General features: G+C 34.5%; 1 protein-coding gene across 2 annotated transcripts in view; it reads left to right on the forward strand.

Annotated features, from left to right (window-relative positions):
* Positions 1-1,384: 1,384 nt before the first annotated feature.
* FBXW10_1 (F-box/WD repeat-containing protein 10) overlaps positions 1,385-17,303 on the forward strand; it is a 29,224-nt gene continuing 13,305 nt past the window's right edge. The window contains exons 1-8 of one of the 2 annotated variants that reach the window (XM_051208283.1): positions 1,385-1,421; positions 1,469-2,244; positions 5,546-5,722; positions 8,698-8,858; positions 10,877-11,083; positions 12,391-12,833; positions 14,630-14,784; positions 16,553-16,695. In XM_051208283.1, the coding sequence (XP_051065313.1) occupies positions 1,657-2,244; positions 5,546-5,722; positions 8,698-8,858; positions 10,877-11,083; positions 12,391-12,833; positions 14,630-14,784; positions 16,553-16,695 (1,874 nt within the window). In that variant the 5' untranslated portion in view covers positions 1,385-1,421; positions 1,469-1,656. Of the gene's footprint in view, positions 2,245-5,545; positions 5,723-8,697; positions 8,859-10,876; positions 11,084-12,390; positions 12,834-14,629; positions 14,785-16,552; positions 16,696-17,303 lie in introns of both variants that reach the window. The other variant, XM_051208284.1, reaches the window with a different exon arrangement.

Genomic DNA, 17,303 nt, shown 5'->3' on the forward strand with positions numbered 1-17,303 from the left:
GCACAACTGACTGTGATATTCAACATGTCACTTGACCAAGGTGTATTACCTATGGATTTGAAGGACGCACTCATCACTCGCATACATAAAACAGGACCGAGACAACTTCCATTCAACTCTAGACCTGTAAGCCTCACCAGTGTCGTAGTTAAAATATAGGAAAGCATAGTCAGACGGACCATAATGGCATTTATGGAAACCAATAACTTGCTAAACATAGAACAACATGGTTTTGGAAAGAGTCTGTCTTGTACAACGAACCTCCTTATAGCAAGGGAGTTTTGGATGAAGGCGCCAAGCAACAGAAACTTAGTGGATGTTGTCTACATAGACTTCAGTAAGGCTTTTGACAAGGTGCCAACTAATAGACTGCTATTGAAGTTGGAAAACCTTGGTATTGCCGGACCTCTTTTAAAATGGATTAAGGATTTCCTAGTAGGTCGTAGACAGAAAGTGAGAATAAATTCCAAGTGCTCCATCTGGAGACCAGTACTAGGCGGGGTACCTCCAGATTCCGTCCTAGGTCCCTTACTTTTTATGATGTATGTTAATGATCTTCCAAGTATAGTACAGTCTCCAACGTTATTATACGCTGGCAGTGTAAAGATCTGGCAACTAACAACTGGAGACACAGATACATGTGCTCTTCAGGCAGACTTAAATGATGTGACTAACTGGCCTAAAGTGTGGCGGATGCCTATCAACGTGGCAAAGTATCTATATACACTTTGGGGATCCAGTGGTTAATAGGTACAACATAGGGGAAGTGCCATTACCCGTGGCCCAGTCACATAAGGATCTAGGGGTGACAGTGAGTCATGGTCTTAAGACGACGGCTAGTTGCCGGGAGGTCGCATCTAAGGGGTTTCGAACCATGTGGGCTTTAAAACGGACATTCACTAAGTTAGATACTACCATGTTCACCACAGTATACACATCCTTAGAGGAAACTGGGCTTGAGAACTGCATTCAGGCTGCAAGCTCCTGTTTAAAAGGTGACTCAGATATCCTAGAAGAAGTATAAAGGGAAGCCACCCGTGCAATTCCAGAACTCCGGGGTTTACCATACAAAGAGCGGCTTTAAAAGCTGGGCTTCTTTACTCTGTCCTATCGCAGATCAAGGGGAGATCTAATTTTGATGTACAGAATACTGAGATGTGATTTCGGACCTAACTTCTTCTCTCTTTTTCTTCCTGCTAGATCGGGACATCTCAGAGGACATAGCAGGCTAGTAGAAAAGCCAAGAACGAACAAAATACCTGTGGCATACAGGTTTTCACACCGTCATCAATACTTGGAACCTGTTACCCGAAGCAGTGGTGTCCGCACATTCAATTGACTCATTCAAGAGAAGACCAGGCACTCGCAGAAGCATAATAGAAAGGGAATGACATAGGCCATAAGTCTTCTATCCTTACCACGTAAATCTGAATCTGTACTTAGTGAGCGATGTCTGTGTTTATTCAAGGTTCTAGAAAGTCACTTCTTAAAAGATCAAGTAATGAAGTAGTTGCATCTACAAACATACTTATGGGATATATCCCGAAGTGTGAAAAGACTAGTTATTTCTGCTTAACAAATTTGAAGTTTGGATACGATTAATCGGACGACATAAGGCTGTGTACTTTTTAAAGTTTATTTGCAGTTAATGCGCTCATGGATTCTTGCAACAATAAAGACTTTTATAATTGCTGTAGTTGTGCAACTTGCATTTTTTCTGAGTTAATAAAAATTGGTGAGTGTATCCTGAGTTCGTGGTGCACGGACAACATCAAAGCTCTATTAATGAGTTTGATGAGTAATCCTTATTTGAATAAGTTACGAGATGATATTTGTAAACTTGTTGAGTTAAACAAGTCAAAAGACATTCTTTACTCTAAAATGAGGTTATATGGCTGTATGGATTGGAATCTTGCTAGTGATAAACGGAAGCTTCTTTCACCTCAACATATGGATGAAGTTGAGACCCGAGTTATAAATTACTTATCACGTTTACCTCTAGTTTATCAAAGGCTTTTTATTCTATATGTTTTGGTTGGTAGCAGTCCGTCTATGACAAGTTCGATCAGCTCTGAACTTCACAAAAATTCACTACAAAAAGGTGATTTTAAGACTCGGGAATATGAATCTTCAATACAACTGCCATGGAATATCACCTCAAAAATTAAGTCATTTGTTAACAATCAAGAAAAAAAGGTTGCACGTAAAACAAGAGGTAGCCCTTCGACCGAACTTCAATGTACGGTAAGATTTCAGAAACTATCTATAGTGTTATAGAAACATATATTTTTAAAATTCTGGAAACATAGCTCAAGTTATTTTGTAGCTCTCAATAGACATTGATGTACAGTGATCGGAAACTTTTTTCTCGACAATGCGTGTGGTTGCTGATCTGGTTGCGGTCAGTTGTTCAGTTAATATGAACAAACTAGTTCATACATATTGAGGACATGACTTTTTTAAACAAATCGCTAAAATCAACCGATGCAGCAAGTTAAGTTAAGGAACTGAGGCTGTAAAACACTTGGAAGTAGTAGGGATACAGACTTTGATATGTGAACTAAGGAATCCTCAGATTTTGCCAACACGTACTTTAATAGTCACAGTTGGACCATGACTGAAGAGAGAACACACTGCACATACTCGACACATTTAACTGAATTTGAGACTTTATAGTTAGGTATACACAAAACTAGCACTAATTTATACAAATGCTGAAGCACGGTTTATGGTCAATAGAAAACGTAAGATTTTCCTTTAAAGTGATTCTACTAAAGTATATGTAAATTCCTCTGACATCTTCAGAGATGATTGTTAGTAAGACCTCCAGATTCCTTATAAGTTTTTAAGCAAAAGCTTTGATAAAAGTCCAAAAGCTACTCGAAATCTATGACCAAGAATTTTGCCCAGCAATGGCTAGATTTCAGTCTTAGTGATGATGGTATTTATTCGTTCTCTCAAATATTCACTCTCACTGATTCTTTTAAATTTTTATTCCCGATGTTCACTTTTTACTTCATTAAGTATTGTCATTTATACATTCCTCAAGACTCATCTTGTCAACTTCCCCTTTTGCTCTTCCATTGTGAGATGCTTCAACTTAGGCCAGGGAACTTTTTTGCCAGCTTTCACCTTGTTTGCGGCTGTCTAACCATATGTTTGTAGTGCTACTGAATTTGGGTCTTTTATAGATTAGGAGGAACTTTCGGAGTTTTTTTTACCATGATAAAAATGCTAGATATTTAAGGAAATATATTTCTTGCCACAACTTATTTTGGAGGTAATCCTTAGCTTGTCTTCCTCTGTTATTATATTTCTTCATCGCATAATATTGATTGCAGCGATTTAGTAGGCGTTTGAGTAACATATATCCCTAGAGGCTTCAGTAACCTGATTTTAATCTCTGAGAAGTTTGCAGGTAAATCATAATTATTCTTTTTCTGACATTTGCTGTTAATTTTGTACATGGTGATGGGTTTGATGGGGATTTATTAACGAAATTTTGCATATAGCCAAATACTTCAAATACCGCCACTCGTTTGAATAGTATTTGTATGAAGATCACCTTATAAGTCATTGAATTATAGTTGTCGTATTCTTTGGTTTGATCATTTTGGACTGACCTTGATATACGTGAGTCTAAAGGTTCGCTGTGTTTGTTCTGGTGATCAACATACTCTCAAATAGTAGATTATTATTTGCCTCCGTTTTGACTGTCGAATATCTTGCCATTAAGGACACTGTTAATTAAATTTAAGGTAATTTTCATCTGAAACTTTTTGATGGTGGTGAATGTGTCGCTTGCACGGCGAATCCAAATAGAGTAAAGTATCAGAAAATGTATGATAGCACATTACTATTAAGACATCTATGTAACATTAAGACTGTGACCTCTACCAGTTCCGTAAAGATTTGGACTACCGTTAATTGAATAATAATTATTTTACTTGATTGATCTTGAGGAGACCAACGGCCAAAGCAAATTAAGATTAAGCAGTTAATACCAATCGTTGTTGTAATGTGTTCGAACATAGCTCATGAAATGTTTACTTTATCATTTCGAATCTTTGGCTTTTCGTGTCATTGGTGTATTCCTTTTTATTAGTAATAAGTGGGTTAATAGAAGTCTGTCTAAAACTTTGTTAGGTCTTGGGTCATTTATAAATTATTAATTAGCTTCACTAGCATACACTATTGCTATAAACACCCCACAAACCTAATTTCATTTGTAGATGTTTCCAAGTGTTAAGAGTAGCTTCGTAGTCCTTCCAATTAGTATCTGTATTAGATCTCATAAAGACGTATCTTAAAAGTCCAGAATAAGACATATTCATTTGGCTGTTGTTACATTTGTCCGAGATTTTGCCATCAAAACTTTCAGTTCAGTTTATTTATTTTCAAACTTCCTTGTTTTCAAAGACATACTAGCTTTTAAGATCTCGACACACAAACTCCGTATTATGTAGGTGGCTTTTCTCTTTTCCTATTGAAACTATAACAGGTGTAATACCCAGCTCACTTTCATTCCACCTGTTCATTCAATGAAATCATTAAAACTTGGTAAATTACAGAATCTGTGAAACAAAAATGTTCTGTATTGGTCGTGTTAAAGTACTCCAGAAACCATAATTTTTCATATGGATATTCTTTAATATTTGAACGGACAGTTAAAAAGAAATTGTGCGCTGAGTATATCGAAAATAACATGTGTAAAAACTGTGCTTAAAGCAGTCTCATTGGTTGAAACTTGAGTAATCCTAATGTTTCAACCAGCAAGCTTATTTAGATTTATTCAGGGTAATATGGAAGATCAAAGCTATCATACCACCGCATCTCTATGAACAAAGATGAATTACCGTTATTCGTACCTGGTACTAATCATTCTATAGTTATACGTCAAATGAGTGGCAGAGTCATGGGAAATAATCGAAGTTCTTACCAAGGCCTTTGGGTATGGGTATTGAGTTTGTCTTTTATCTGATAAGACTGGATGAGATGGTGGGTGAAGGATTTTATCAAACTGTAGTTACTCGGCACATTGTTCTTTGTAGTACGGCTGATGCTGACTGTTAAACTTTGTTCGTGGTGTCTGGAAATTATTCTCTTTAAGCAGCACTTTTCATTAATTCAGTCATCTAATTGATACAATACAATGGTTGAAATCATGAGTCAATTGAAGCTAGACCACCATGGAAAACCTGGAAACACTGGACCTCCGTTTCGTCCTAGTATGGGATCCCTCAATAGTGCGTATCCACGATCCCGCATCCCGCGAAATTCGAAACCAGGATCTATCGGTCTCGCGCTAGGCGCTTAACCAACCTCTAGTTTATCAAAAGTACATTTCGAGCCCAATACTATTACTGAATTAATCAGTAGTTTTTCGAAATCTCTGATAAATACTTGCTATGAAGCAGAAAAACTACACACCATTTGTGGTTTGTAACCTTTATTTTAGATCATTTACATATACACCCTACATTAGTTTGTAAGGAAGGAGCTAAATTATGATGAACTGACTGATATTGTTTTATTTAATTTTCAGTCATCACTGTTTCGAGTTGATCCACACTTTATGAGATACACATTAGTACCAGTTCCTGTATGCCCAATTCAGTTGAGAAGTAAAATTTCAGGTGAACCAAACTCTGGGTTATTTAAGGAACCGCGGGTAGTTACAGGGAGTAATGATAATACATGTAGTCAAGGGAAAAAAATGCATGTAAGTTTTTACCGAAAATTTGATCTGTTTTGTTTTTATCGATTAAGAACATGGTTCTTATTGTTCTTATCAATCATGCAAAATTAAGTAGTGGATAAAACCGTAGTAAGCTCGTATAATTTCTTATTACCTACCTCTTGTAACTTAGACAATTAACCCACCATGTAAAAAGTATGTATGAGTTTGATTGAACACATGTCTGCACCTCAATTTTTGTCTATCCTCCTAATGGTTGTTAAAAAAGACACTCAATAACTTACTCACAAGTGGTTAACACTCACAAAATATCTAAGGATATTTCGGCTTTTTACTCTCACTCGCTTCCCTGTATGCATGTCTTTTGCGTGCTTGCGGGCTTTATTAATCATTTGCAATACACTATTCCAACAACTGGTGTTCCAGCTCCTGAATATTCTCTGGTAAATTCATAGTAATACTGGGAGAACTGGCCTGCTAAAATACTTGATTAACGGTATACCGTCTATTGGGGTTAAATAAAGAGGAATAGGCCTCTACAAAAATTATAAACCATGTAGATGTTAAGCCTGCATCTTCACTTCAAGAAAGTGTCAAACTCCCAGCAGTTATCTGTATGTGTCAAAAATTTAAATGAGATGAAAAAGTACTCACTATTAGTTCATTTCAAAAAACAATGCTCAGGTTTTACGTGTCATATTATAAATGAATTAGTCTTTTTATAAGCAATGCTTTAATCTAGATTTAAATGATTTTTTGGTATGTACCTTAGTGAAACTGTGGTTTGTTAGTTCATGTGTTTGGTTTTCAGAATCTTGATCACAGGTTTGAAAACTGATATGTTTATATTTCTTTTTACGAGCTAGAGCTTAAATAAATAAATCATCCACAAAGTATTTTAAATATCCTAGTTTCAGTAGCAATTGTTACTGGTATGTATAAAGTAACTTCATCTGAAGTTTCGTCAAGAGCTATTGCCTGTCCCAAAACCCAGTTAATAAAGAGGGCGGGTCGTAGAGTTAGCAACCTCACATCGTATAAAAGAATTCCGCTACGAAATCGCTATGTGTGAAGCGACTGAATTTCATTAGGGTGATTTGAGTCAGGTTTATTTTTATATTATTTATGTTACATATATTATGCACTCTAACGACAAAAATTATGTTGGTAAACATAGGCGGTTATTTTTTCTCATAAAATATTGCTGGATTGAACAAAATGATAAATAGATACATCTAAAACTTCTACAAATAAGCTGAATGTTTTATTGAAAATGGTCTTCGAAAAACTTGTAAAGTAGTATCACTTTTATATTTGACGAGGGTTTGATTCATTTGAATGATTACTAAAATTCAGGAAGGACTGTAACATCTCATTTCGAGATTTCAATATTTCGATCTATCAAACTCATACAAGACAGAACCCTTGCATCCTACGTTTAGAAATGAGCAGATTTATGGTTTATTCAATACATATGAGTGAAATTTTCTAATACGTACATAGTCATTCAGAGGAATATCCAATCGTAGTAAGTGGCATTGGTGCTGAGTATTTTAAAGGTTGACTATCTTAGAGTATAATTCTTCTACTCATTGCCTTTGTAAAAAGAAAAGACTCCATATGAGGAGATGTCTTTTCTAGAGGACAAATAAGGTGAAGTATGTGTGGTGTTGAATGATCTCAGAACCGAACAAAACGGCGATTTGTTATCGGTGGATAATCTGATATTATGTTAGAATTTATATTGGTTAATGATAAGGATATACGAAATTAAATGTCTAGTCTAGTTGACTTGTCCTTTTAAAGTTGAATTAAAAACATATTTTTCAGCTTATCAGTAGTAATTGACTTCCTAAAGAATACTTTTATTTGACCTTGAGTAAAGTACTTAAAAATTGTATAAAGATTGTAACTTTCACTAAAGTTGAACAGAGAATTGGATTCTTTTTTTTCCACCAAGACAAAATCATTGAGATTTGCTCTAATTGGTGAACTATTGAAAATGTGGTCGATAATTTTTACTTATTGTTCCGAACAGAGAAGTTTTATTTTGATCTTGGTCATCTATGTCAAAGTGTATAAAAATTGATTTCATGGTTTTATCTAACATCATATATGGTATATTCTATACAGTCGAATGATTGTATTTAGGATCCATTCTGAATCCGTGAACCAATGAAATTTAATTAATGATAAGGGCTACTGTATAGTATTAGACCTTTCCAGATGACCAATTCATGATTAATTATTGCGTTAATATTGCCTATCAAGCTTAGTTTCTCTACTCTTAGTGTAATTTGAAGATCTGTGGTACGTATGTCGTAGATTAGTGGTTAGATCATATCCTAGACGTTTTGATATTTCTGCATTGATAGTAATTCTAATGTATTTGATGCAAATATTTGTTCCATGCACATAAATTACTGTGTAACAGGTAATCTTATTTCTTCTTTTACCAAATTATCATGTACACTCAAAGATAATATTAAAAGCATTGGAATTATGATGTTAATTGGAAAAGTACTGTACAACTGCCGTAATAAAATATTCATATAAATTAGATTTCAAAAGTAATTAGATTTTTCAGTTTTCTTTCCAATACTTCTTGATTTCATTTTATTTATTGCTGTATTTTCACTTGGCTACAATAAATTAAACCAAATTGATTAAACTTAGAAATTTAGACTAGTGAATTCAAACATAATGGTGTGAGAGTTAAAAAACTCACAGCCAAAACTGAAGGTAATGAATTCAATCCATGATAGAGTTTTGAGTGTTCACTATTCAGAAGTTTTATTTTAAGATGAAAAAAATTACCATCCAGTGCTTCCTGACTTACAGTAATTCTGTAGTTTGTATCGATCTATGACGAAAACAAACTTTGAACTCAGTCAAGGTGAACTAACTCAGAAGTTCCTCTTTCATAAATAGTCAATCAGTCATTTGTTTAAATCAATAATTTGTTATGAGGGAATTTTTCTATTTTTGTAAAACCATAGTCTGATTCATCTGATGATTGGAATGATTTGATACAAAAATCATGGGATTCAATATCGTATGAAATAAAACAAGCATATAATAAGATAAAAATACGATATGCTTTGATGTTTGAAAGAAATATCTACTGTGGACCATTTAGCATTTATGTATTGCTAGAAAGGTAAGGACTTTACATGGGTAATATTCAGTATTGATAAAGTAAAGATGTAGCATCTTGTATTTTTGTTTTTTGTTGAGGAATTTTACCGTCTTGTTAGAAATGTGACTTAGATTCCATGTTATAAATAGGTGTTATCAGCTTCGAGACATTTAAATTACTAACAACTGAAAAATTTACTGAAGAAGTCAAGCCAAAGCATATTTTTACTACTGATCTACTCATTAGTTTATTGAAAATAATTGTGTCCTGTTCCATTGAAATCAGAAACAACGAATTCTATCTATTATATAAAGGATATATTTAAGAAGATATTAGTAATAATTAACAATAGGGTGTAAATTATAGCCTTTTTGTCTCCATTCAAGCTTATAAATAACGTTTTAGGCTATTCAGTATTGTTGCATGATTAAAAATGAATAGTATTGGGTTCAATGTAAAATTCCTGAGGTTCATTTAAGAGAGGAAATTAAAGTGGTCCGAAATGTGACTCCATTTTGGACGAACATATGAATATACCATGAATACAGATCTTCCGTTTACTTCCTTATGTTACACTTAGGCTAACCCCATTTGAGTGACGGCGATAGTAAGGAGCCAAACACAAATTAAGTTGGATTGCTTTATTTCATTCAACTGTTTACGCAGACATACGTTAAAATGAGAAGCAGGCAAACAAAGAGAAGCGGAAAAGGCAAGTGTGCCAATTCCCTTTGATAAAGCGTGATTTACTATTTATAGTCAGATAAAAATCAGCTAAAGAAATAATGAACTGGGCAAATGATACACATACGCTCAAATAAAAACAGTCATGTTATAAGCGAACAACTGACAAGTTCAAAATGTAACTTGCGATGAATAACTGGTCTGTCCGAATGCTAGAATAGTCCATGTAGGCGTTGCATGGTACCAGACCCCACACAACGAACTCAACTATAAGAATGAACTTTTATTTCGTTTTATAATCGAGATCATAACATTTGAATTGCAAAATTTTGCAAGACTTTATATTTTTGGCAAACGTCTGACTCCTTTATAATCAGACAATATTTACGCTAATGTAATGTATATCCTACTTGACTTCTTATGTATTCCATCGATTTAGCACATTTAGAACAACGGTATATCAAAAGTCTAATACGAATTATATTTAAGGTACATATATTTCAGGCATACTAGTATGTTGAATGACAGATTAAAGATCCAGAGACTATATACGTCATTGAAGTTCGCTAATAGACCCACTAAGAATAGTAAGGTGACTTAGTTTTTATAAATCTTGTAAGAAATTCAAAACATGAATAAACACATACATACTATCATAAAACCATAATCAGGGTTACATGATTAATTGACAAAGTCAATTAAATGAGTGACTGAATAAATCGGAAGATTAGAATTGTGAAAGAGTTTTGACCATAAAAATGATGAATAAAGTTAGAAAACTAAGTAATTGTAACGCTTAACTTTGTCAACAGATTTACTTTGTAGAAAAAAACTAGTATTTGATATTATAGAACGTGTGATTCGATTATCTATGTCTGAAGGAGTTTTGTGGAGATTTTAGAAATTTAACTGGTTGAAATCATGAGTCAATTGAAGCTAGACCGCCATGGAAAACCTGGAAGCAATGGACGGCCGTTTCGTTCTAGTATGGGACTCCTCAGCAGTTCGCATCAACGATCCCACCCCGCCCGATTCGAACCCATGACCTATCAGTCTCGCGCGCGAAACTAGTAGGTCCTGGGTTCGAATCTCGCAGGGGTCGAGGTCGTGGATGCACACTGCTGAGGGGTCCCATACTAGAACGAAACGGCCGTCCAGTGCTTCCAGGTTTTCCATGGCGGTCTAGCTTCAATTGACTCATGATTTCAACCAGTGAAATTATCTATGTCTGTTCATTAGATTTATGTATATATTTTGGTATCTTTTTAGGAATAAAACAGGACATTATATTCATTGAATGTTTCATTAAAACAACTTACTTTTGTTACATTAATTCAATAATTTAATTATTATAGGCAACCAAATCAACCATTATGCAAACGACGTGTAATACATGTAGATAATAGAAGTCATTGGTTAGCTCATTGTGAAGGACGATCTCAACAACGTACAATTAAATTTATAGATATTACTATGAAGTCATTTTGTGAAAAATCTTCATCTAATTGCATTCATAAACAAAATGGTAATGTTAATCAATCCGGTAGTACTGCTGAATTTATGTAAGTAACTAGTAATTATTAATTACAAATTAATTATAAATAAAAACATAGTCACTAAAAGGGAGCATAGAGAATGTCTAACTGTGAATAAAAAGCCTCTGTATATTCGCTTATAATTCAGAGATGATGCACTGAGTGAAATGCTAAGACTGAAGTTCAGCAGACCTGTTATTATTATTATTATTATCTTTACCATTATTATTATTACTATTATTATTGTTATTATTATTATTATTACACTTGATAACCTTTTTGAGGAATTTATTCAGCATCCACCTCTATCTACTGTATCACCCCCAAATGTCCTGGTACGGCCGAGAGTGGGGAGAGTCCGCTACCCCTCTCGAAATACTCTCACATGGTCACGCGTATATAGCCTATGCCAGGGAAGTCCTACTCACTGCATTGTCGTGACGGGGGTGTCGTTTAGGAAATTGAGAGGACGGAAAGCGAATGTCCGGTGCTTTAACCGGGTTGGTGGACATGTAGAGTCCACCTAGGGGAGTTGGAAAACCCTGATTCCAAACCAATGGTGCACGTGGGCTGCAGTATCCTAAAGGAACAAATGGCGTATGAACCAATCGTTGGTCATAGACTACCATGTGACTGGACCCTTTGACGTTGCTCCACTGCCTTATGGACCAGACCTTCAGGTCGAAGGCTCCGGGTGTGGCCCCCTAAGAAAACCACCTGCTTCGGTCTGGGCACCCGGGTAGTATCACAGCCCTCACACATATCAAATGAGATTTGTGTGGCGCATATCTATTTGGTGCTTCCTTGTACCAATACCTATGTGTTAAAATAAATAAATAACATCTACTATATCTGACCTAATTCATATTATTCTACATATTACGTACTTTCTGATTTGTATTGGATTATTCTCTCTCTCTCTCTCTCTCACCTAACGTTGACCATATTTATCCTGACCATTTATTCTTACCATTTCATCTCACTTATAAACTGATTCAAGTCGACAACTTCACATTAGTCAGCTTCAACATTAACGATATGATTTGATTTGATATAACAAACAACAATCCTTGATTCACATATTCCCAATTTGGAATGATGTACTCTACTTTAAATCTGACTAATTTTATGGATTATTCATTTGGATATCAGATAATTATAGAGTACCTGATGAGAAATTCATTGGAATGAATATTCTTCATTCATATCATTGTGTTTTGCATATAATGGGAATATTTTTGAGCGATTAAACTTAACAATCATTAAAATGTTCTCTTTTTTTTGTCTTCTTTTAAACTATACAATCAATTTTATATTTCTATTTGAATATGTAGGGCACATTTAAATCGTGTTTGGTTAATTGGACATGCTGGAAGTGTAAAAACATTATGGTTAGATATTAAACTTCAAATTTTATTATCAGGTAGTTATGATACAAGTATTCGTTTATGGAATCTATCTGATATTAATAATAATAATAATCAACATTGTTTAAATCAACAAACAAATCTATTAAATCCTATAAGTTTTAGAAATAGTCGATCAAAATGTATTAGAATATTTCATGGTCATACAGATACTATACTTTGTATTTGGTTAGATCAAACTAAATTATGGTCAAAATATAATAGAACATCTGAAAAACGATCATATTCATCTTATCATTCAAATAATAGACATAATAATAATAATAATAATCCAAGTGATGATGTTAAAAAAGAAGGATTTCAAGGTACATATCAATTTGCAAGTGGTTCAGTTGATCGTACATGTTGTAGTAAGTTGAATTCATTCATATACAACTAATAAATTTTGGAATAGTAACATTATTTCATATATATATATATATATACTTACTTACACCTGTTACTGATCATGGAGGAGTATAGGCCGCCCACCTGCATTCTCTATCCAATCCTGTCATGGGCAATCCTTTCCAGCTCATTCCCGTTGTTCATCCTTTTCATATCTGCTTCTATTTCCCGATGTAATGTATTCTTTCGCTTTCCTCTTTTCCGATTCCCTTTAGGATTACAAGTTAGCGCTTACCTCGTGGCATCCGGCCAATGGATGTTAAGTATCTTGTGTAGCAAACTATTTATAAATACTTATACCAATTTGATGATGGTTGTAGTAGTTCTCCAAGTTTCAGCTCCATACAGTAGAACTGTCTTGACGTTCGTATTGAAGATTCTCACTTTGATATTGGTTGAAAGTTGTTTTGAATTCCATGTGTTCTTCAATTGTAGGAATGCGTCCCTTGCTTTGCCAATCCTTTCCTATATGTCTGTATTCGATCCTTCTTGTTCATCGATGATGGTCCCCAGGTGCTTGAAGGATTCCACATCTTCCAGAGTTGAAAGGGTTGGTGTTCTCTGTGTTGTATTTGAGGATCTTGTTTTTTCCTTTGTGCATGTTGAGGCCTACTAATGCAGAGTCTGGTGCCACACTAATTGTCTCCGTATGCATTTGTTCGTATATATGCATGTTTATTCTTTCACAAGAGTTTACAAGTATAGAAATAAATTTTAAAAAATAATCGATTTCGGATATGCATTTTTTAAAGCCAGATTATTCAACTAAGTAAGTGATTTTAAAAGCTGCTTCTTGATAACGAAGTGTTCAAGAATAGAATTATTCGTCGTTTTACATTCATCATTGAACAAATATAAAAGATACTGCTTTGGAGAATAGAAAGTTTTTCTTAGTAATTTCATTAATGGGTTTTTGAATATTTGCTATGGTACCACCTATGAACTCAGAGTTTATGAACAAGGTCTTCTTACATTATTGTAATTGTCATTTACGCTTGTTGTTTGAGCTTCAGGTTTCTGTCAGTGTACAAGATAGGGCATAAATTTTAAGCGATTAGTCGATGTGATTGTCCAAAGATGAATGAATAAATGGGAAACGACTAGGAAGTTATTACCAAGCATTCGAGTGTCAGATTGATCACAAAAGTAAGTTTGAATTGATCGATTAATATTCTTAGGTTTCATCTAAGTAGCCAAAACATAAAGACATGTAAAACTTGATGCAAGTGAGGTGATAAAAATGAACAGGCACCTATTAGTTGAACATCAAAAACCAATTTACAACCATATCTCAAAACACTAAGTTTTGAATAGATTTAGATTTTCTTTATGTTGAATAATAGTCCTGAGATATCAACTCTGCAGTGCAGATACATCCAACTGACAAGTTTAAAATAGGACAAAACACGCGTCCTCGATTCCACTGTTAACCATCATCCAACTCTCTTTATAATTAGAAATAATGATTTCATCTAACAATGAATAGGATAAAATACTTTTTATGTTTACTCTTCTAGTTCATTATCTTTTAAAGGTTAAAGATGATTTAGTTCATTTAAAGTTATTTTCAAGTATTTAGATTTCTTCAAAGTAGAAAAGCATCCTTTTATTATCTTGTATAGTTCCCTTCTAGTATAAAATATTATACTTTTATTCAGTATTATTTTAACAATAATCCAAATAATTAATTTGATATACTACTTAGTAGATTTTTGTTAAATTAAATGATCTTTTTTTATGCTTGTGAAATATTTTAAAGTCTGGAGATTAGATGAACAAAAACCATTATGGATTATGAAACATTCAACTCCAATCACATCAGTAGGCTTAAGAGGATACATTTGTACAACTGGTGAACATAGTGGACGTATAAATGTATGGAGAATTGGTAATAAAAAACCAATTTTAATAAAGGTTAATATTACATAAAATAATGAATACTTACAATCATATTCATAAAATTAGTTAGTTATTAGTTTTTAAAAAAGATTTTTATCATTCTGCACTGAATGTATGAATAAATACAACTGATTACTGCATAAACTGTAACAATAATGATAATTTTTGTTGTTGAAACTATAATAATCGAATAGAAAATGAATAAATTATAAGCAAAGATGGATAGTGGTTAGCAGTGGGATACAGGACAGGCGTTTCGTCCTATTTGCGACTCGTCAGTACCTGTCGGGACTCAATAGCTGAGTGCATAACGCGATAGCGTTTGAAGTGAACAGTACTGGGTTCCAGTCTCAGAGTGAACATCAACTCTGAGATGCAGGTACATTCAGCTGACCAGTCCCAAATAGAATGAAACACGTGTTTTAAATTCCACTGCTAGTCACTATCCATCTTTGTTTATAATGCTTGTGAATTAAAGCAATATCGAGGCAATCCGCACAGTATGCACATATGCCAATAAGAGAGAGACTGATCAATCACAATCCTAAGCATTAATGGGAAGATTCAAGTAAATAATACCAAGTGAATTTAATGAATACATTACTTTGATTTTATTTATAATCTTCATACCAGAGTACCGTCTAGTTTTAAATGGTCCTCCAGATAATAACACTACGATAATTAACTCAATAAATAAATAAATAATAAGTTAGTTAAATAATTATACTAAGTGTTGTAAGTAAAGTTGTACGCTATATTTAATCGGTACAAAAATAATCACTGATATAAGATACAATTTATAATATTTTTTTCTCTCTCTCAGGTATACTTCGATATTATGTTAATTCATTAATTAGACTAATCTCGTTATAGAAGAACTAGGTTTCATTATACAAAATAGAGAACCAGATTGACACTAGACAATACCTTATCTAATACAATTACAATCAATCACACACAGTGGGTTCGGAGTAGAAATCAAGGAGAGGGATGAGAATCACATATTTAATAGTTAGTTGGCTAAGTGCCTGCTTGTTCACACTGAACGATCAATCACACTTTACTTTCACTACCAAACAATTACACTAATTTAAATTAGTTATGTCTTCATTTTACATGAAATGATAAACCCAACAAAAAAAAACAAAGTAAGGGGTTATGGAGATTACTAAGTTTTTGATTGAGATCATGAACCGGTTGATGTTAGACCACCGTTGCAAACCTGGAAGCACTGGAAGGCCTTTTCGTTCTATTGTGAGGCTCATCAGCAGTGCGCGTCCACAACTCCGCACGCGGGACTCGGACCCGGGACCACCGGTCTCAAGTGCGAACGCTTAACATCCAGACCACAGAGCCGTCATCCATTTTGAGCCATGACCAGTGGAGTCCAATCCGTATCGAATGTGAAACAATCGTCCACCTCAGACAATGGATGAAAGGTCATTAACACCGTTGGTTATTGGCTCAGTGATCTAGAGGTTAAGCGTTCGCGCGCGAAACCAAAGGTCCTGGGTTGGAGTCTTTTGTTTGGGATCGTCCGAGTAGTCCCATACTAGGACGAGACGGTCATCCGGTGCTTCCGGGTTTTCAACGGTGGTGTAGCTTAGATCGAATCGCAAATTCAACTTTGAAAACATTAGAATAATATTCTACGTTGATCTACATGTGTTATACTGAAAGAATAACGTGTACAAACTTGAATAATATTCAGAAAAGATAATCAAAAACGTTTTTTGATGATATACAGTTGAATTATGTTTTATTAACATCATTATTATAACAGGTATTGACTGGTCATACTGATGTTATTACAGCGTTACGGTTCGACAACTATCATTTAGTCACATCGTCCAGGGATAAATCTGTAAAAATATGGTCTATAATTGGAGAATTCTCCGACTGTATAGGTACATTAGTGCATACTGGGTAAGTGGATTGTAACAATAAGGGTGCTTTTTTATTTAACTTTTCTAAATCTTCACTGTGATCAAATCACGGTTCTTTCTTTATATTAAACCTGAAAGTGATGAACGGCAGTTTTGTCCTAGTTTGTGACTCCTCGTCAGAGCTCATCTACGATTCCACATGCGGGAATGAAATCCAGTGTTAATATCTGTCGAATCAACCAATTATAATTGAGTTAAACACGCACCGCCTAAGGCCCATTTAATCCCAAACCAATTATTAATATGAATCTCTTAATTTAACTATCAATGATGAAGAGATCAACAAGCTGGATTCCGAAAGGATCGGTCGTGCACAGACCAAATTGCAACACTACGGATCATCGTCGAACAATCAGTTGAGTGGAACTCATCACTATACATCAGCTTCATTGATTATGAAAAGGCATTCGACAGTGTAGATAGGAGGACATTATGGAAACTTCTTCGACACTACGGAGTTCCTGAGAAGATTGTCAATATTATCCGGAACTCATACGACGGACTACAGTGCAAAGTAGTGCATGGAGGACAGCTGACAGATGCATTCCAAGTAAAGACCGGAGTCAGACAAGGCTGTTTACTCTCTCC

This window comes from Schistosoma haematobium, chromosome 6 (genome assembly GCF_000699445.3).
Source record: "Schistosoma haematobium chromosome 6, whole genome shotgun sequence".
Lineage (NCBI taxonomy): Eukaryota > Metazoa > Platyhelminthes > Trematoda > Strigeidida > Schistosomatidae > Schistosoma > Schistosoma haematobium.